This window comes from Hemitrygon akajei, chromosome 6, assembly GCF_048418815.1.
Source record: "Hemitrygon akajei chromosome 6, sHemAka1.3, whole genome shotgun sequence".
Lineage (NCBI taxonomy): Eukaryota > Metazoa > Chordata > Chondrichthyes > Myliobatiformes > Dasyatidae > Hemitrygon > Hemitrygon akajei.
This window is the reverse complement of record NC_133129.1, coordinates 151316939-151339199: the sequence shown is the minus strand read 5'-3', so window position 1 is coordinate 151339199 and position 22261 is coordinate 151316939. Positions and strand designations below refer to the sequence as shown.

Below are 22261 nucleotides of genomic sequence, written 5' to 3'. Positions count from 1 at the left end.
CAGTTACTCAGGTTCCCGGGTGCTACCAGACGCCATTTTAAAAAAATTGGGATGCGACAAGATTAATTCAATTCATAATCGCTGCGTAAAAACTCCCAGAATGTGCATTTACAGTGTTTGACAAATTAAAGCGAACGAAAGCAGCATGTCAGGCCCAATTCTTTGCCGATTTGGCGGACCCGATGGCGGTGCGCGAAGGCTCGGCCGCCGTTTGTGACGTCAACGGCAGTGCACGTGACCCGACGGGGCTCTGCTGGCTTCGGCGACCGCGTGCCCGCGCTTCACGCGCGGCCCCGTGTGTTGCAGGGACGGGTGAGGCGAGGAATCTCTTTTTTCTCAGTCTTTGAAAATATGAGAATACATCCAGCCACATCGGTATTACACACATTACGTTAGCTCAAGTTTAACACAAGAGATTATGCGGATGCTGGTAAACCTGAGTAACACACACTCAAAATGCTGGAGGATCTCAGCAGGTCAGGCAGCATCGATGGAGAGGAATTGCGTTTCGGCCTGTGTCCCTTCATTAGAAAGGTTACGTTTGGGATGATTTGCGCTGCGGTTATGCTGCAAAAAGGGCATTTTCGTGGCATTTATCCTCTAGGTAAACTGGTCTACATTTCTTGCTGCCTCGGTAAAGCGACCAACATAATCATTCCCATTCTGATATGTCTGTCTGTGGCCTCCTCTACTGTCAAGATGAAGCCACACTCAGGTTGGAGGAACACCACCTTATATACCGGTTGGGTAGCCTCCAACCTGATGACATGTACATTGACTTCTCCAACTTCCGTTAATGCCCCTCCTCCCCTTCTTACCCCATCATTGACATATTTAGTTGTTTGCCTGTTCTCCATCTCCCTCTGGTGCTCCCCCCCCCCACCTTTCTTTCCCCTGAGGCCTCCCGTCCCATGATCCTTTCCCTTCTCCAGCTCTGTATCACTTTTGCCAATCACCTTTCCAGCTCTCAGCTTCATCCCACCCCCTCCGGTCTTCTCCTATCATTTCGCATTTCCCCCTCCCCCCACTACTTTCAAATCTCTTACTATCTTTCCTTTCGGTTAGTCCTGACGAAGGGCCCGAAGCGTCGACAGTGCTTCTCCCTATAGATGCTGCCTGGCCTGTTGTGTTCCACCAGCATTTTGTGTGTGTTGTTAACATAATCAAAAACCGCACTTAAGTCTGGATATTTCGCTCCTGCTGAAGGGTCTCTGCCCGAAACGTCAACTGTACTCTTTTCCATAGATGTTGCCTGGCCAGTTGAGTTTCAACAGCATTTTGTGTGTTACCTGAGCTGGTTTAGATATAGTCAGCAAAAGTAGGTTATCCAAAATTTTTAAGTCCCAATGACTACAATGTGCCTAGATAGATGTTCTGCAGCATTGTGTTACTGAGACCTTGGTCTCCACAATATCAAGACACCTGATTTTTTCTGAATCTCTCTTACCAGGCATCTTAAAACATGTAAATTTTCATTCTTCACTTCGGGTGAAGGGTTATTGACTTGATATATTAACATTGTTCCTCCACAAAATGCAAAACCTGCTAAGTATTTCCATTACTATCTAGTTTTTGTCTGTTTCCCACTTTCTGTATTTTTTCTTTGCTTGAATGCTCAGTTTCCTGCCTATGCAGGAAGTTGTACCTTTATCAGAACTAGAAGAGGTTGGCAGTAAAACAAGTTTCAAGATACAAAAGAAGGAAGTAGAAGTGGCTTTTGCAGTAGAGCAACAAATATAGGAAGTATAACAGAATAATTTCATTTAGATTCTTAGGTTAACAATATCCATAGTGGAAGTGTCTACCGACATAACCACGAGGTAGGAAGTTAAAAAGCTCAGCTTCAAGAGAGAAATTTTACAAAGGTGAGTTGTGCAGCATGCTAACAGTGCTTGGTGAGAAATTGACATCAAAGGCAGAGTGGAGACATCTTTCTTCCGACTAGTGGGAGTATTCAGTCTTTATTAACAACTAGATAAACAGACTCTTCAGCTTGTTTTGATTGTAAAAGTGATTCATTGGAATATTAGGGTAACTTATATTAGGGTACCATCGAACTTGACTTTAAATATACCCAGTTATTTGGCCTCCAGAGCCATAAGTGACAATGAATTCCACTGATTCACCACCCATTGGGTAAAGAAGTTCCTCATCTAATCTAAAAGAGGCTCCCTTATTTCTGATGTTCTGGTCCTAGACTCCACCCCCACCACCACCACCACCATAGGAAATATCTTCACATCCACTAGGCCTTTCAATATTCAACATTGAGAACCACCTTCCCACTCATTCTTCTAAACTCCAGCAAGTACAGGCCCAGAGCATTCCTCACGCATTAACTCTTCCATTCTTGCAGCACTCTCATAAACCTCCAAATGCCAGCACACCCTTTGTTCCATAGAGGGGCCCCAAAAATTTAGAAAACCTTCTATGGTGAATAAACCTCCAGGTTTCCAGCTGGGTACATGTATCGATTATAATTAATGTTTCGATAACAAACTCTGCCAGCTTCATCAGGTCTTTATTCTATCAAACTGCTTGACCAGGACTGTGCTGCTGTCTCAATCTCCCCAACCAAGGAAGTCTAGTTATCCAATTGGTTAAAAGATTTTTTTAAAAAATCACACTGGGTCACACTTTGAGATATTAAGGCTTGTTCAGGGTATAACGTCTGTGGTGAACTACATATACCTGTCTGAACACGCCCCCCCCCCCCCCCCCAGCTGACTGCTCCTGTGGCTCCTCCCACAGACCCCGGTATAAAGGCGATTGGGGCCTGAGCCCTGCCCTCAGTCTCCAGGATGTAGCATGGTGGTCAATTGCTGCTTGTTCTTTCTTCCAGTCAATAAAAGCCTTTATCTCGCCTCACATCTCGGAGAGTTATTGATGGTGCATCAATGTCTTAGAAGCACTTTAAATGAGGAAAGGAGGGTGGTCCAGGAAAGGAATGCAGAGCCAATTACATAAGCATGCATGAAAATCTGGAAGCACTGCAGAGGTTATAATTGGGTGTGTGGGGAAGAGAGCAGGAAACCAGTGGGATGTCAATAAATGTTTTAAAGTCAGCATAAATCAGCAAGTGCACTCCATTGGAATCTAGTTTCCATTGATTCATCAGACTCCTTTTGGAAGTGGCTAACAAACCTCAGATTTGCAGGGAATTTCTCCAATGTAGTATGTGTTAATACTTGACCTTATGGATTACTAAGAGAAATACCAGAGGAAATGTACAGCATGCAAGGAAGTTTGGAGAAACCTTGCTACTATTTCCACCAATTAGTTTTAGTTATCCATTCCTTTTAAACAATTGTGAACTTGAGAAATTTTACTCATTGTGCTTAGAGATTGTAAATTGATGGAAACTGTGCTAACCCACACAAAATGCTGGAGGAACTCAGCAGGCCAGGCAGCATTTATAGTGGAATATAGACAAAGTAGGAAATGAGTATTATACATTCAGGCACCATCTGTGGACACATTTCAGGTTGAAGATGATCACAAATGGGAAAATATTGACATATATACAAAAAGGTGCTGGATAAAGGCCAACAATATCATGAAGGATCTCACCCACCATGCTGATGGACAGGTTGTCCCACTCTCTTAAGAGGCTACGTAGCATTTACACTAGGACGACTAGATTAAAAAATAATTACTTTCCGTTAGCAAGGCTGAGCAACACCTCCACCCACTGTCTCATCCCACCACCACTTTATAATTTCTTGTCCATCACTTTATATACAGAATCCTGTGCCTCACATCACTTTATGAATATATTATCAATGTATAAGCTATCTTACATATTTATATTTATTGAGGTTTTTTGTGTTCATCTTAGTGCGCTTTTTTATGCTGCATTAGATCCAGAGTAACTATTATTTCACTCTCCTTTAGACTTATGTACTGGAAATGACATTAAACAATCTTGAATGAGAAAAAAAAACCATTTGGTTTTAAATTGCAGGAGGGAGAGGGATTTTAAAAGGATAAAAGTAATGTCTCTGATGGGCCAAGGCAAGGATTGACAGTGACAAACCATTGATAGATTAAAGACGGATTGAAACAAAGGGACATAGAAACAAACATGAATAAATATTGACAAAATGACCATCAGAAATTACCAGTATGGAGACATTTAGAGAAAGTGAGTTACCCAAAATTGAACTTATCATTGGTCTCAAAGGAATCTAATATGCTCAGACAGGCACTATTCATCAAACTTATAATGAACCTTGCTGGAACAGCGCAGTGAGTCACATAGTTTAAAGGAATAGTAGTATGGTAAATTAAACTAAAGGGACAGTTCATGGAATATCAGAGTGACTTGTGCAATTTGAGAAAGATGCTCTGCAAATACCCAGTTTGATTTCTCCAAATGCAAATACTATCACACCATGAGTACCTAATGCGATGCAATAGTTTGCAAATGATGCAACTGGAATTGCTACTTTACCTTAAATAACTCTTTAGGTCTTGGGTTAGCAGGAAAGGAACAGATAAAATGACTAGTTATACAGAAGGGTGGTTTTTAAAGGACAGCGGTTGGTGAAGATCTAAGAGTAGATCATTAAGTGAATGGTCCATTTAAATGCTGAAAGGACAGGGGAAGATAAATCAGCTGTTAAAATCTCACTGAAAATGGGAGAAATTGCCTGTTATATAAATCAGTACCTGAAGATGTTACGTTTGCAAAAAAAAAGGAAAATTGTATTAGCATACTGTAAATGAATCAATAAAACAGTACCGGAACAGGCCTTACAGCCCACATCTATGCCAAGCAAATCAAACTAAGTCTTATCTGCACAAGTCCATATCCCTCTATTCATGTCCCTAAAAAGCCCTTTAACACCTATCATTTCTGCTTCCACCAATACTCCTAATAGCCATATCCAAGTACCTACAACTATCACGTAAAATGAAATTTATCCCCACCTTACATGCATGTCCTCTTGTATTTGATGTATCTAGCCTAGCAAAAAAAAACTGACCATCTACCCTATCCATGTCTCTCATAAATGTATAAACTTGTAAGTCTCCCTGCAGCCTCTTAATATTCCATAGAAAAATCAACCAACCTCCCCATGTAGCTCAAATTCAGGCAACATGTTGGTAAACCTTACTCTGGACGCTTTTCCAAAGGGTCCACACTGTTCTTGTAATGGAGCAAGGCAATACAACATTGGATCTATCATTACTACTTGAAAATTTTTGATGTTCCTTTTGTCTTCTTTCTTTCTTCCCAACTTTTCTGAAACTTGAAACTATATTGAATTTCCCCCCCCCCCAGTTCTGACAGGGCCATTGACTAGATTCATTTAACATACCCAGGTTAGATCAACTCATTTTCCACCAACGTTCTCATTTATAGTAGGTCCCTACTTGTCCCTTCAACTACCCATCTCCCATTCAGCAACTCGCTAATTAGCACTATTATGTATTAAAAACTTTCTCTCTTCTGGTGTAGCTTCTGCAATAGATAACTCTTCTGCAACAATTACCATCCAGTATACCTGGTTAGAAACCAGTAAAGAATTATAAAATAGTCATATTTAACAAAAACAATACATAATAGATTGCATTTAGTTGATTTCAACACATATCAAAAGTGGGCTGTATTAATTAATTATGATTTCTCAAGCCATACACTACATGTCACTATCCACAAGCCCTTCTTGGAAACATTACGAACTCAGCTGAATTGTTTTGAAGATGAAGGAAATTTTGTCAACATGTATTAGCTCGGTTCCCATAGCAAAGGCTTGCCTGGAATCTGATTGAAAAGAACAGTACCCCTCGAGTAAAAAAGGTAGTAAGGAAAGATCCATTTTAACCTTGGAAGTTAAGATTTCAAAGAGCCATAGGTAGAGCATAAAAGTATATCTATATAATGCAACAATTCAAAGTTTTTTCAATTTCCTTCCAACCTTTCTTTCAACAATGGTAGGAATAGAAGGGAAAATCAGGAAGAGCAATAGTAGAATTACATACACATTTGTGACTCGTGGAAGTATTAAGCATGCAAACCTGAAATGCATTAATGTTGCAAGGTCACAATCCAATGACAGGAATCACATACATAAAACCATGCAGAATTTTACTACTCTGCCGAATTTAGACACTACAATACACATTAAAATCCATTACCAACTTGGATCCAAGCTCCTCCTAAGCAGTTACAAATTAGACTAATTGTAAAAATTCCTTCCATTTTCTTGGGCTAATTTTTATTATAATATCACCTCAGTTTAAAACAAATTAACTTTCAGATTCTAAAACTGACCAATTTATGAGAAAACAAGATCCATGGGTTTTTCTTCAAAGCTTGTATAATGAATCCTGTCATAATTGTGACCAGAATTCTTTACATTCTTCTGCAGCAGTGACAGTGGTCAAATTTTAGGAGGAAAGGCAAAATATAAAAGGCAGAATAGAACAAGTGCCTCTTAATGAAGTAAAATAATCAAATACCCTATACATTGTGCTAGTGTAATTAAAATTAAATTTATAAGCTAATATTACAACAAGCAATGTGCTTTACTAGTTTAATAATAAATGGTTTGACAGTCATGTATGAAGAGTCATAGTGAACTTCCTGAAATATCTGGTAGCACTGTCAATTCACTTCATTTCATTTGATTGCAGACAAATGACAATTAACTTTAAGTTTGGTCTTGAATGCTCAATTTTTTTTTATTAAAGTTCTGTAACAGAATATCACCACAGGGTTACAGGAATCTGCAAAAATTATTAATGCTCTGCGATATCACCGCATGTTTTTTCTTTAAAAAAAACAGTAGATACTCAAAGTTCCAACTTTTTCATCCTTGGTTCTGAATTTCACCAGACTATTTTCAACAATAGTTTTGTCAATTTCAACCAGTTTGATATTTCCATCCAATTCCTCATCAGCCTTCCAGTATGATTTTCTGCATTCCAAACACTATTCCTTCGTTTTTTTCATTTCTGTAAACAACTGCCACTTTATTGCAATGAAGCACACAATCATCACCACTGCTCAATTGTGACACATCTTGATCACAACCTGTGTTAAAGTGCAGCATAATGCAACATTAAATAAACGTGTTCAAAAGAAACCCCAAAAGTTATCTTGTTCACCAAATCAAAGAGCAGCCAGAACTGTTCTGCAAGCCAACCACACAGATAACCATTTGATTTTTAAATATCAGTTTGCACACAAGCCACACCGTGCATTTATTTAACACAAGCACATCTACAATTTGTGATGTTAACAGTGCAAGTTGCAATTAGAATTGTGTGCTGAGAATGAACTCTTTACTCATGAGAAAACAAGTGCCTGGAAAAGGATAACCAATGTATTTTCTCCTAATTGTGAAGATCTGAAGTTTAACACTAAAAGTTAAACAAAGACAAGTTTTTTAAACAACAAAATTTCAACCCAATTTTGTTTTAATAGCTTGTTGCATATACAGATGGCTCATCCATACACTCAACCAATTACAGTACTTTTTCCTCAGATTAGAGCTTTATGTTCAAGTCCATTTTACATGCTTCTAGATTGTACTGAAATACTCAGTGCTTATGATATCAATGTATTCAAATTTATTTATTATTTAAAAAAAGACTTGTACATAGAGAGCTTAAAAAAGGGCACTGAGGGCACTGCCATTTTCAGCAGCAATGGAAATATCATTGACTCTCACATAGCCAAAAATCCCAATCAAATATGGAAATGGTGGCTACAGGCAAGACACCTTTTTTTTTAAAACATAATGTCTCCATTTATATTTAGATCATATATTCTTTGAACTTGTAGAACAACAAATTTGCTGTTCAATTTAGAAGGCTAGAAGGCTTAAGTATTATCAAAGTGCTATTTATGCATTTACAAATACACACCTGCCATTATGTAGTGTTATGTTCAGCGTCCGATAATCTACATCTGAATACAATCATTTTTAATCTTGGCATGAACAGGAAAATTTGGAGACAATTGAGCGTTATCTACCTGTTGTTGTATTTACATTAAAAATTAACTTGAAATGTGGAAAACCAGACTAATACTAACACTATTATGGGATGTAAACACTGAAGGAGCCTGCTAGCCTAAACTACAGATGTGTTGAAATTATTCCAGAAGCCAATGATTTCCCTGCCTGAAATGAAATCAAGGATAAGCTGTCAACGTGACATTTTTCCTTGCTTTTCAGTTTCCTATGGTTGGAGACATTTATTTCTCTTAACATTAGTCTCTCTCAGGCCGATGTTCCTCTGAAACTTGTTTTTCTTCTCCAGAGGGCTCTCATGATCAAATTCCCACTTCTCCGGTCATTTTGTCCATTCCACGTAGTAGGAAGTTGAGTGGATTTTGTGGATGATACAACTGATTTTTTGTTTGTTTGGAACCACTACTGGAAGGAACAACACAAGCTTTTACTACAACCAGTCACACAGTACAATGAATCAAAAGCGAACTCAATTCATTCCTGGAGCAGAACCGCCAAAATTAAATGAAGTTGGCACTACTGGAGCATTGAACTTGTATCCACCATGTTTTTCTATCAGTTTGGACTCTGTAATTGGGGAAACAACAAACATAAATAAGATTTCTTTAGGAATTAACAGGCTGGAGGAATTAATATTTGACATACAAAGTTCATGCACTAAAATTTATCTGAATTATAATCCTGTTGAAACAGGAGTAAGGAGCATAAATACCTAGTGCAGCTCGCCTCTGATCTGCAAGAGTTCCAATGTCTTGCAACTGCTTCCTATGTTCATCAGTAAGACTGCATGTAAGAGCTTGGTACCAGGTAGGATCACAGTTTTGTATAGCTGTGTAAGGAAAGTCAGACTGTTTACATGGCACACTAAGTCACTCTTCCAATACTATTAGAGATCACTGCAACAGTAATGAGGAACTAAGCAACAGTTTTAAGATCTATGTACAAAACATTTCATGAAAATTTACAATAATATACTGAAGTAATTCTGAATGCAGATATTCAACTTGAACTGTTATTTTTTCTTGTTCAACTGATACTGCCTGATCTGCTGTTTCCTGTATTTTGTATGCTACAAATCTGAAACAAAAAGGTAGCCCCTCCAACCCCCAAAATGCCAGTTGAGTTGAAAATTATTACTTGTATGCATTTTTAACATAAACTAGTTGTTAAAATGATAATTATAAATCTAACTGGAAACAAAAAGTTAAATGGAACAGCTAAATACTCACTAGAGTGCTCATTACAAAGAAAAACAAAAGATCAAGTCAAAACACAATCTAAATCCATCTTGTTCCTAAACCCCAGCCATATTGCACACAATATACTAGCAGAAGCTGAGAAACATTTTCTTTTCACTCCCTGCTATTCATAGAAGTGCCCATCTAACAGCCAAAGTGATTTGTGGAGCACACCATGGGAGTTATTTCGGGTCACGATTTGCTCAAATGAAGATGCCACCAGTCATAATCTGTGTTTATCAAGAAATCTCAAATGCCACAGTTGGGTTAATACTGTGCTCTCTAACCCCCCACCTGTTAATGAAGATCTCTCAAGTCACTGGTAATATTTGGAATTGGTACTGGGAGTATTTATAAAAACAGGGTGCATCAAAATTGGTAAGTTGGCTTGAAGATACCTTAATCATTCCAATCATTTTTACATTACATTCAAAATCAAAACTATCCATTTAAACTGCACATAGATCCTAAAGCTCCCCCCAATAGGCAGGAAGAGAATCTGTAATTTTCTTGTACTGATGTTTACTGTTTCTATTTACAATTTTATTTGGTATTGAGTTTATGTGCACTGCTTAACAGCAGAGCTTCCTTTGGCAAATATAATCTATACATAAAAGATTACTACTCAAACAGTAAACTCAAAAGCCAAACATACTTTGCAGTACGGTTTTGAATATTTGATATTCATCAATATTGCTGTCTTCATTATCAACAATGGTGCTATATCCTTCAAGAGCAGTCTCTTCTGCATCGTCATCTTCCCATTCTTCATCATCACCATCCTCCCCAGCTTGTTTTGCCAACATTTCTAGATACTCCTGTCCATCTTCATCAATATCATCTTCATCACTGCCCAGTTCTGACAAAAGAAATAAAGCTGTTGGCTTTTCTACTACAAATAATGAATTTGTACCGAAATCTGTAAGGTTTAATTTTTGTTTTGAATTGCTTGAAGAAATTACAAAGTCAATGAGGTAGATTAACTCTATCTTAAATTTCTACCCCCCTCAAACCACACATAGAAATTAAAGATAATAGTTTAATAGCTTACATTAGACCAAGTCCTCAGTTGATCCAAGGGGCAGAGTACATAGATAACATAGTAAGGGAACATTTCATAGCAAATCATTTCCATAACTGTGGTAGGATAGTGCATCATTATACCTTAGCTGGAGAACTTAAACCTTTTTCCTCCTGAGTACTTGCCAAAGTGAATCTATACAATGGACTCAAATTTACTAATCAACATCTTACTGTTCTTCAGTAATATGGTCTGTAATATTTGCGTATCATCACTTAAGATATCAGCCAAGAAATAGATTCCCTTGACAAGATTGTTTCAAAACTTACTGAAGTTAAAAGACTGGATACGGCAACATATGTTTTTCTGTTTGTTCCTAGTAAATAGTTTTGTTTTTATATCTTTGGCATAATGCCACACAGGAAGTGTCTACCCACTCCCAGCAAGCTCTGTAAAGAGTAAGAGTTCCAGTGGGGGAGGATTAACAAAGCAGATAACCTGAGATTTATTTTCTGCTTATATTTCAGAAATAATTGAGGTTAAGAGAAGAACAAGAATATGAATGGCAAGGAACTTATAATCACTTATGATCCTGTAACAGGAAGTGTGACAAAGGAGGAGGAGCTTAGGAGAATGATGGGGCCTAACAGCGACTCTTTGCTTGCATCTTTGGAAACAGCTCTATTTCTATCTTTAATATCTCAATTTTTCCCTTTCAGGGTTCTTTAGAAGACCCTGACCTGGAGTTACCACTCATTTCGGTTCTTTGTGGGAATGGGACCTGCTCTTGGAGTCTCACGACTGGCCACTATTTGATATGCCAGGGACGCGGGCAAGAAGACGCATGCCTTCAGGGTTCTGGAATTTTGTGGCCCTGTAGGCGGGGAGACTCGAGGTTGGTGCCACTGCAGAAAACTGGTGTGTCGTGGGAGATGGAAGATCGAAAGCAGCAAGCGTGCTGCTGGCTATGTGCCAGAGACCCGTGTGCACAGAGCCTGGAAGAAGCAATGCAACAGACTTTTAACATCATAAATCAGTGAGTTGTTTGTTATGTCACCCCTCTCACTGTAAAACGGGGTCACCTCTTTTTCCCTTATTAGGGAGAGAGAGTTCCTGTGGTATGAAGAATTACCGGGTAAATGAGTATTCTTTGGGGTACTGCAAGTCTGTGTCTTTATTGATGCTTCGCTGCATGGATGAGTGCTCAGTGGGGGGTGCAGATGCTTTTTTGCCGGTGGGGGAGGGGGGAATCGTTGCTTTGCTGCTGATTATGTGTGGGGGGGGAGCTGCAGGGGCTTTGGGGTTCTAACATTTAACTGTCATTCATTCTTTGGGGCACTCCGTTTTCGTGGATGTCTATGAAAAAAAAGAATTTCAGGATGTATATTGTATGCATTTCTCTGATATTAAATGTACCTTCAAAACATTTGAGAAAAGTTAATGGTGAAGCCACACCATCTAAAGACTTTTGTTGGTACTCTTTTGCTTGCAAAAGTTTCTCATAAAATAATGAAAATAATATAAGCATTACACACTCTTAAGAGTAATAAGTGATTAATAAAATTTATTCAATGAGTAGCTGTGAGTTGCACAAGCACAGAAGATAAAGTTCAACACTTGACCTGTGTCTTAGCTGCAATAAGACTGGATACACTCCATTGCAACAGAATGACAACAGCAGTGGGGGAAAAAAGAAATCACAAATAAGATGACCAGCTTCAGCTGCCAGAGTGTTGGCATTGCACTTTTAGCAGTGAATGAATGAATAGGGTTACAGATCACAATCAGTTTCAGTAGGAATGGCCAAATAGCACATGACTATCCACTTTAGATTTTAGCTGGTACTGGATTAAATATTTTTCAAGAACTAGTCACATAACAAAAGCAAATGCATTGACTCAGCATAACGCAACAACAGCTTCATAGTGGAATTCAAAAGGACACAGAGCACCTTTAAACCTTCCTCAATGGCTATGAGTAACATATTATAGTATTTTTATATTAAATATTCAGAATACAAGTGTATTAACCTATAAAAATTCTGAAGTGACACTTCCTATCAGCTTCCAAGAGTTGTTAACTACAATTTAAAATGAGAAGCTTGTGTATAAAATCTGAACCAGATAATTCTGTCTCAGTGTAAAATTCCTCAAGGTTAGCATTCTTAGATTACTTTACAGTTACTATGCACCTGAACATGTCAACTCACTGTCACTCAGGTTTGCTATGTAATTTATTACCAGGTATCAATTATTCTAAATGGGAGATGAAAATTCAAATGGAATTTAGCCATACCATTTTCGTCCTCATCATCTCCTTCATCATCATCATCACTATCATTTTCATGCTCTGCGCGACATGCATATGCTCTCTTCAGTCCACCAAAGAGAAGGGTCAGAGCTGGTAAAATCTGTCCGGCAACCTGGTTCACAATTTGTGGTCTTTGTTCAAGTTCAATCAATGCACAAAGACCAAGGACGCACATTTTCCGGTCATGCAAACTGATAAAAGGAAGAGGAAGTCATTGACTAGGTACAAACAAATCCTTGGATATCAAGTTCAGTTCAAAAGCACAATATTCCATTTCGACAGTGAACAGGAAGTAACGAAAGGTAATTGGACGCTAACAATATTAGCAGATGGCACCATTAAACAAAAAATTATAAAAATTACTCAATTAAGTAACATTGTGCTCCAGGTCCCCAACCTCTCCCTATAACTCAGGCCCTCTAGTCCAGGCAGTATCCTTGTAAATTAAACCTCTTCTATACCCTCTCCAGCTTGTGGAGCTCAAAATGTCTTTCTTACAACAGGGTGACCAAAACTATACACAATACTCCGTGTGGCCGTACCAACCTGTATATCTGCAATATAATGTCCCTACTCCTAAATGTGATGCCCTGCCTGATAAAGACCAGCATGCTAAACACCTGTTTGTACAGTTGCTTTCAGCAAACTATGCACCGTACTAGGTTCTTCTATTCCACAGCACTTGTCAATGCCCTGCACTGTACGAGCCCTATCTTGGTCTGACTGCATAAAATGCATTACCCAGAATACATATCAATCTTATTTTTTTTAAAACAGACTATCTCCTCACCATTTCTATTTCGGCACTCCCACTGCCAACCCTGCTACTTTCCCTCCTCACCTGGACTTCAGAAACAATGGGAGCATTCATTAAAAGAATTTTGTGCCTCTTGCTGCATTCAGAGCTAACACACAGCTTGATGCAAGATGAAAGATAAAGCAACTTATTGTTTAAACTAATGGCTGTAAATAACAAGTTTAAATTAGTGTACTGGTTATACAGCACCTCAAAGTTTGTTGCACTAAATTCAGCATGTTTTGACATAGTGTCATTAGACTTTCAACTGTGTGTTCAGACAGTTATATTTAAATATCTCTAGACTTAGTGATAGCCTGCACTATACCTCTTCCTGTCAGTGTAAAAATCCCACCCCCTTCAATCAGTTCCTTCACCTCCACCACATCTGCTCTCAGGAAGAGGTGTTACATTCCAGAACTAATGAAATGTCCTCCTTCTTCAAAGAACAGGGCTTTCCTTCCTCCACCATTAACAATGCCCTCACCCATATCTCTTCCATTCCATGCACGACTGCCCTGATCCCATCCTCCTGCCACCCCACCAGGGATAGGCTTTACAATTCTACCGCCAGGACTTAAGAACTTTTTAAAAGCTATTATTAATGCTTTTTGAGATAGTGATTTAGATGCATATCATATTTTTTACTGAGTTAAGTATTGTATGTAATTAGTTTTGCTACAACAAGTGTATGGGACATTGGAAAAAAAGTTGAATTTCCCCATGGGGATGAATAAAGTATCTATCTATCTATCTCAACTATCACTCCACTAGCCTCTGCATCCAGCACATAATTCTCTGCAACTTCGGCCATCTCCAATGGGATCCCACCATCAAGCACACTTTCCACCGGGATCGCTCCCTTTACAACACCTTTGTCCAATTGTCTCTCCCCACTGAGCTCCCTCCTGGGTAGTTATCCTTGCAAGTGGAACAAGTGGCATACCTATATCTACGCCTCCTCTCTCTGGGCCCCAAACAAAGTCCTTCCAGGTAAAGAGACACTTGTGACTCTATTGAGGTCATCTACTGTATCTGGTGATCCTGGTGTGGCCTCCAGTATATTTGTGAGACCCAATGTAGATTGGAATACCGCCTTGCCAAGCACCCATGTTACATACGCAAAAAGCGAGATCGCTCAGTGGCCACCCATTTCAATTCTACACTCCATTCCCATATGCCAGTCTGCAGCCTCCTTTACTGCTGCGATGAGGCCACATTCAGGTCGGAGGAGCAACACCCTATATTCTGCCTGGTTAGCCTTCAACCTGATGGCACGAACATCGATTTCTTCAATTTCTGGTAACCCCCACTTCCCCAACCATTCCCTTGTTCCTGTTTCCCTCTCTCACATCTCCTTACCTGCCCATCACCTCCCTATGGTGCTCCTCCCCTTCCAGTCTTCTACCCTCTTACTATCAGATTCCCTCTTCTCCAGCTTTTTATCTTTCACCAATCAACTTCCCAGCTCTTGACTTCACCCCCCCAGTTTTACCTACCACTTGTACTACATTTTCCCCTCCCCCAACCTTCTTGCTCAGACCTCATCATTCCCCCCCCCAGTCCTGATGAAGAGTCTCGGCCCGAAACGTGAACTGTTCACTCTTTTCCACACTTGCTGCCTGGCCTGCTGGGTTCCTCCAGCATTTTGTGTGTGAAGGGCTTGGATTTCCAGCATCTGCAGATTTTCTCGTGTTAGTGATCAGATGCAAAGGGGTTCACAATTATCCAGGGAATAACACCAAGATACCTTAACACAATGCTCATTCTTCAATATCCACACACATTTGTCTGCCGCAGTGAAATCTCAATCCAAGACAACTGCTCCCCATCTCTTAGCATTTCAAAACCTATTCATTAAATGTCAAGGAGACATTGTATATTTGCACCCTAATATATTGATTTAACCCTGTTCAGGAACAAGAAATATCTCTGGATGTTACTGTTCCTAGGTTTTCTGTATGACCTCTCACTGTATGCTGGGGTAACCAAAGAGTTTGCTATTCATATCATAACTCAATGTGCCTTTCACCTGGTTAAGCAACAGCCTACTCTCATTTTCATTTTCAAGTCTCTTCACAGTCCGCACCTTCTTCAAGTTTCAGCAAATCTAACTTTGTCTTGTTTTCTCTAAAGCCTTACCCGAGAAAGCAGTCTACATCATTCAGCCACTGAGTAACAAACTGGGTGGTGATTGGCTCAGTATTGTTGGGAAAGTGCAGGTTTTCCAAGGTACTCAGCAACAGGTGTGGGTTGTAATATAAAGCAGCAATGGCAACTTGCAGACACATAGTCCTTAGTTCACTGGTTTTGACTTCTCTTGTCAGCCTCTCAAGTGCAGCTTCCACAAACAGAGGTATGCACTGGAAAAAAAAAAGTCTGTAAGTTTCAAAGATTTAAATGGGAACCAGAAAATATTAAGACAACAAACCAGTATTTCAAAATATCCCATTATTTATGCAACATTAAATCTGTACTGTAAATACGTAGACATGGTCCAAAATGGACAAGCAACTGAATTTATGCTTTGGACATGCTGACAATTTCAGATTTACCCTTAAAATGCTGCCAAGCCACTTCATTCAATTACTGCAGTCCTCCACACAAAGCAATTCCCAGTGTCATTCAGAGAGTCTACAGATTTTTATCTGACAACAGTGAAGAATAATATGTCTTAAATAGACTGGTGTGAAACTTGGAGGGAAACTAGGCGGTAGTGGAACACTAATTTGTCACTTTATTCGCAAGAATAAAAAGAGTCACAGGCTTGGGAGAAGTTAAAACCAACCTAGACCCATTGCAGTGCACTTATACATAGCATGTACTGCCATCTTAAGTACAGTGCACTTCTATTATTGGATGATACTTAAATTTAATTATTGCTTTTATCCCAATAGAAAATTAAAGATTCAGGTGAGTTTTTCTTTTGAATTAAAAGAATACTCAAACAACAAGACAAAGATGCATTGGTAAAACTTCCGCACGCTGCTACCACAGCCAGTAAAAATGTCACATTCAGTGGTAACAGAGTGCCTCCAAAGTCCATCGTCCAGAAAAGGAAGCTCCCCCCCCCCCTTATAGTTAGAGCAAAATAAGCCAAAACAATTCTCACTATTAGTTTAATGAAAACAACACCAAGTGAAATAATACTACTGCATTTTACAATTGATGCTTTGGTCCAAAAATATTAGAAGATATTCTAGGTTCGAGTGCAGTTTCCACTGTACTAACCTGATCAATACCTCGCCCTTTGCACTGTAGAATAATCACTTCAAGCAATTTAGCTGCATGACATTCTGCATCTTCTCCTGCATCCCCTGTTAACACCTGAATAAAACATAAAACAGCACACAAAAAAACTTGCAAAATTAGTGTTGTGGAAATGACAGGTTCCCTGTTTGCCCCCAATAAAATGACTGACCTTCCACAACTTACTTTGTACCCAGAAAAGATTTCTCAGGCTAAATATTATACCTCAGCAAAGTATGTAGTCAGACAACTTTGCCAGGTCTCTGCTAATCTTTCTTTTTCCCTCAAGCAATATGCTAGCAAGTCAGCAAGAATTTACTGAAATACAGTACAGGATTTGTAGAAAGGGAAACAAGTTAATACAGAGAAATGATTAAAGGTCAATCATTAACATTAACTTTCTCTCTCCACAGATGCTGCTTGATCTGAATTTTTTATAGCAGAACTCAGTAACGTACACTAAAATGCAGTGGATGCAAAATCAAAGGTTAACAAATGGGAAGAAAACATTTAAAATAAATTGAAATGAGTAAACTGATAAATTGTGAGAAAACAATAGCATGTGTTCTTATGTGTTCGAATGTAGGTAGTTCTATTATTGGATTAGTTGTGTATAAAAGCATGGAGACATTGAAACTTGTAGATAATCCCACATTGGAAGGCATGTATTGGAACGCATGTATTGGAACACCTTAGCACAGCTGTTAAACAAAGGGCTAAACTAATTATTTAAAAACAAATTCAGATCCCATCACAGAAGCTGGGAGATTTAGTTCAATCTAGAATGAATAAGCTAATATCAGAAACAAAATAATAAACTACCAGAATTCTGAATTACCCATGAGATTGAGAATGAAATATTCTGTCCTGGTCTAGGTTACAATATGTTAGCCAGTCAGTCTGAAGTTGGATTCACTAAAATACTGGCTTAACTAGCCACACCCAGATCCCATGTCTAAACATGTCCTATGTAGAAAAGACTTACCAGGATATTGCCATGACTAGAAGACCTAAGTTAAGGGCAGAGGTTAACCAGGCTATGTCTTTATTCCTTGGAATATTGGAAAATGAGGGACAGCCTTATAGAAATGTTTTAAAATTATGAGAGGTAGACAAAATAGATGGTAACAGTCTTTGCTCCAAGGTAGGGGGAGTCCAAAATAAGGGGGCATAGATTTAAAAGGGACACCAGGGGCTTTTTAAATACAGAATGTGTATGGAATAAGTTGCTAGTAGTAGTAGGCAGGTACAAGAGTATCATTTAAAATGCACTCAGGCAGGTACATGGAAGGGTGTGGCTTAGAGAAAAATGAACTAAACACAGGTGGGCACCATGGACGGCATGGCCTTGTTGAGCAAAATAAAAGTGAATTATCTACAACAATCGCACTTCAGAAAAATTACACAATTGTATGTTACAAAATAACTCACCTTTTTACACATACTATAAATCATTTCCAAGTATTTGGTATCAGAAAGTAGTGTATCAGTGTCCACTGTTATATAGTTATGTAATAGAGGCATCATATCTGAAAACACAAAAAAGCTTCAAACTAAATCCACTGAAGTTCATTAATGCCTTTGCCTTCTTTGACACGCAGCTTTAAATAGTAGTAAAAAACATTTTAACGAACTTACAAAGGGAAGGTAAGAATATCAACAATTCTGTAAATACACAGTGGGCTGAACAGGATCCAGTTACTTACTTTGCTTAGAGATAAAGTGCAGAACAGGCCCTCCCAGCCCAACGAACCGTGCCACGCCGCAATTCATCTATTTAACCCCAGCCTAATCACATGACAATTTAAAATGACCAATTAACCTACTAACCGGTATACTTTGGACTGTGAGAGGAAACTGGAGCACGTGGTGGCAATCCATGCGGACACGGAGAGAACATAAAAAACTCCTTACAGTCGGTACCAGAATTGAACTCCGAACTTCAACACCCCAAGCTGTAATAACATTGCACTAATCTACGCTGCAGTGGAACTTGAATGTATTTAGTTTTCATTTATTGGTTCCCCGTTTCTATTTTAACTATTTTAAGCTTGAATGAAACTAGATTTCCAAAATATTACTTTCTTCCACTGGGAACATTTGAATTGCATATTTGCAAAAATCCAACTTCAAAATTATGCTGAGAAGTAGTAAACTAGAAACATGGGCTTGGTAAATTTACACTGCCAACAAAAGTTGGTTTAATAGAAGTATTTTTAAACAAACCTACTAGTACACCTATGAAAAACATGCTCAACATACAACTAACTATCCTCTTCTATAAAGTTCAGTATGACAATTCTGGGATAAATTTACTGAGTTTTCCCTCATAATTCCCCTCAGTTCAGGAAACTCAAACTTATTGGGATTACAAAATACTTGGAACTCATGTCAATCATTGTTATTATTATAAAGACATTTTTGATAAATCTGTTTTGAAGGTTAATTCCTTGTTCAAACACATAAGAACTGTGTTTTCTTACCTGTATAATAGTCAAAACCATCTTGCTGAAAGACCTCAAACACAAGAGGTAAAAGCTGCCACATCTGTTGTGAGACTTGTTGACATGTTAGACTATGTGCCAGAGATAAGATTTCTTCATAAAATTCTGGAATTTAAATAAACTCAGCATTACATAAATGTATGACCCAATGAACTGGTCTAATATGATTGAAGGTATCACATACCTAACACATGCTGTTGCAAGACTGTTCCAATAACCTGCAAACAGATGCCTTCCAGCTGCTGTGTAATCTGAACAAAAATGCAAAACTTTAAAATCCTATTACCTTGCTCAGAGATAGATATGAATAGAATTAAAATTGTACACTGGGGGAAAACATCCCATTCAAGACTTCAATAGCATATGTCCATATTAGAATACTGGCAAAAGTTAAAGATTCCAATAAAACTATCTAACCTCCTTGTGATCTTCCACAACACTTAGGAGAGTATCAATAGTATTAAGGATGCCCATTGCTGTGACTGCCTTATCATCACTGCCCTCTTCATCTGGGCCAGTCTGTATGACTTGATTAAAGGTCATTGCCTGGAACAAAACGATTCTAACGTTAAGATTTTTAAAAAAAATCTGTTTAAAGGAAATGGCCATTGTTAGTTCAGTTTTATTGTCACTGTTCAGCTATATAAAACAGTGAATTGATTAAGGCACTTAAGGGTCACAAGATTACTATTGTCATAGACATAATATTTTATCTGGGAGCATAATAAACTTAACTGCTTACCAAATGCTGGGTCATCTCCACAGCAATGGGGGTTACCTCTTCACTATATTCACAAATCATTTTCTGAATCACATTGGTCAAATCATCATTTTCAGTCTCCCTCACAATATGTAATAAGGCCTGCATCACAGGTCGGATAAATGGCTTGATGTATTCCTTGGCTGTAAAGGAAACTAACATATAGTTTATTCTGCAAAGAATGATTCGACAATCAAAGGTAAAGGTTTAAACATATGCATTCCATGTCAAATCTCCTTATAGCTGATAAGAAAGATTATGCAAGCTGTTTAAACAAATTAGCATTAAACACATAATACAAGCAGTTTTCTATTGGGATTATTTCAATCACAGATATTATTAACAGGATACTCTCTTCAGTATTCCAGTGTTTTCTAGTGAAATGCATGGAGCCGGAAGAGATGGGAAAGATTTTACAAGAATTTTTTGCATCTGTATTTACTTGGGAGACAAATAGAGCCTATAGAAGTGAGGCAAAGCAGCAATGAGGTCATGAACCAGAAACAGATTAGAGGAAGAGGTCTTTGGATTCTTGAGGGAAACTAGGGTAGATAAATCTCCACAGCCTGACAAAGTATGCCCTTAATGCAGAAAATGCAGGGGTGCTAGCAGAGATATTTAAAACATCCATAGTGAGGGCTGGAGAATTGGAAGATAGCTAATGCTGTTCTGTTGTTAAGAAAGCCAGGAAATTGAAGGCCGGTGAGCCTGACATCACTTGTAGACAAGTTATTCCAAGGGACCAGATGTACAAGTACTTGGATAATCAGGGACTGATTAGAGATAGTCAATATGGCATTATGCATGGTAGGTCTTGTCTAACCAAACTTAAGAGAGTTTTTCGGGGAAGTTAATGAAAGCAAGGCATTGCATGCTGTTTGCATGGACTTTAGCAAGATCCTGCATGGGAGGTTGGGCAAGAAGGTGCAGTCACTTGACATTCAACAAGAGTTAGCAAATTGGATTAGACATTTGCTTTGCGGGAGAAGCCAGTGAACAGTAGTAGATGGTTGCCTCTCTGACTAAAGGCTTGTAATGAGTGGTGTGCTACAGTGATCAGTGCTGGGTCCATTATTGTTTGCTATCAATATCAACAATCTGGGTGATTATGTGGTAAACTGGATCAGCAAATTGCATAAGACATGAAGATTGGGATGTAGTGGACAGCAATGAAGATGATCAAGGCTTGCAGCAGGATCTGGATCAGCTGGTAAAACAGCAGATGGAATTTAATGCAGCCAAGTGTGAGATGTTGCATATTGGGAGGACAACCAGGATAGGACTTTCACAGAGAGATTCTGGGAATACAGATCCATAATTCCTTGAAAGTGATGTCACATGTAGATAGGGTTGTAAAGAAAGCTTTTGGCACATTGACCTTCATAAGTCAATGTACTGAGTATAGGAGCTGGGATGTCATGTTGAAATTGTGTAAGACATTGGTGAGTACTGTGTGCAGTTTTGGTCACCTACCTACAGGAAAGATGTCAATAAGACTTTCTGAAAGAGTACAAAGAAAATTGAAAAGGATGTTGCCAAGACTTGAGGGCCTGAGTTCTAAGGAAAGGTTGAATAAGTTAGGACTTTATTTCCCAGAGCACAGAAGAATTAGGGTAGATTTGATAGAGGTACACAAAATTCAGGGATATAGATAGGGTAAATGCATGTAGGCTTTTCCCACAGGGATTGAATGAGACTAGAACTGGAGGTCATGGGTTAAAGATGAAAGGTGAAATGTTTAAGGAGAGCATGAAGGGGAATTTAATTCAGAGGGTAGTCAAGAGTGTGGAATGAGCTGATAGCATAAGTGTTAAATGTGGGTTAAATTTCAACACTTAAAAGAAATTTGGATAAATACTTGGATGGGGGGGTGGGGTTGGAAAGTTATTGTCCAGGTGCAAGTTGATTGGACTAGGCAGATAAATAGTTTGGTATGGACTAGATGGTCCAAAGGGTCTGTTTCTGCACTGTAGTGGCCAATGACTGTCTGGTTACCTCTATGCTTCGAAATGTGAAGATCAAGAAAACAATCTGCGCCACAATGAATTGTAATACAGAATACGCCAAACAGTAAGTAATCTTAACCTTTCAAACCAGTTTTAAAAAAGAGGCAGATTTGGCATAGACTCCAGTGAATCCTACCTGGATTTACAAGAAGCCAGTTAAGATGACCCTTCTTATCAGTAGAGAGAGAAAAGAAAAAAGAAGCCTTTTGATAGCATCCTAGATATCTTCAAAATCCATAATTGTTTCAGAGCCGTTTAATAATATTTTAAAAAGTAATTTATCTAAGCACTTTTCAATTTGTAACAAATTTCAATGAATTGCAAATTCACTTTTATTAAAGTACAAGGTAAAACTGAGAGAAACCTTGCAGCTGCTCAAATTCTTTGACAGC

At 38.6% G+C, this 22261-nt stretch overlaps 2 protein-coding genes and 1 long non-coding RNA gene across 3 annotated transcripts in view; 1 reads left to right on the top strand and 2 right to left on the bottom strand.

Annotated features, from left to right (window-relative positions):
• Positions 1-865, bottom strand: part of LOC140729611 (zinc finger protein 143-like) — a 53047-nt gene extending 52182 nt beyond the window's left edge. The window contains exon 1 of the mRNA XM_073049573.1: positions 819-865. The gene's annotated coding sequence lies outside the window, so the exon portion shown is untranslated. The remainder of the gene's footprint in view (positions 1-818) is intronic.
• On the top strand, positions 237-19359 carry LOC140729613 (uncharacterized). Its single transcript, XR_012099369.1, has 3 exons — positions 237-312; positions 10964-11280; positions 17013-19359. It is a non-coding gene; the product is annotated as an uncharacterized lncRNA (long non-coding RNA).
• ipo7 (importin 7) overlaps positions 7411-22261 on the bottom strand; it is a 53542-nt gene continuing 38691 nt past the window's right edge. The window contains exons 15-25 of the mRNA XM_073049571.1: positions 19846-20006; positions 19521-19649; positions 19288-19354; positions 19083-19208; positions 18031-18128; positions 16582-16677; positions 15493-15713; positions 12540-12745; positions 9879-10082; positions 8698-8814; positions 7411-8552 (exon numbers count right to left, since the gene is read on the bottom strand). Of these exons, the coding sequence (XP_072905672.1) occupies positions 8455-8552; positions 8698-8814; positions 9879-10082; positions 12540-12745; positions 15493-15713; positions 16582-16677; positions 18031-18128; positions 19083-19208; positions 19288-19354; positions 19521-19649; positions 19846-20006 (1523 nt within the window). The 3' untranslated portion in view covers positions 7411-8454. The remainder of the gene's footprint in view (positions 8553-8697; positions 8815-9878; positions 10083-12539; positions 12746-15492; positions 15714-16581; positions 16678-18030; positions 18129-19082; positions 19209-19287; positions 19355-19520; positions 19650-19845; positions 20007-22261) is intronic.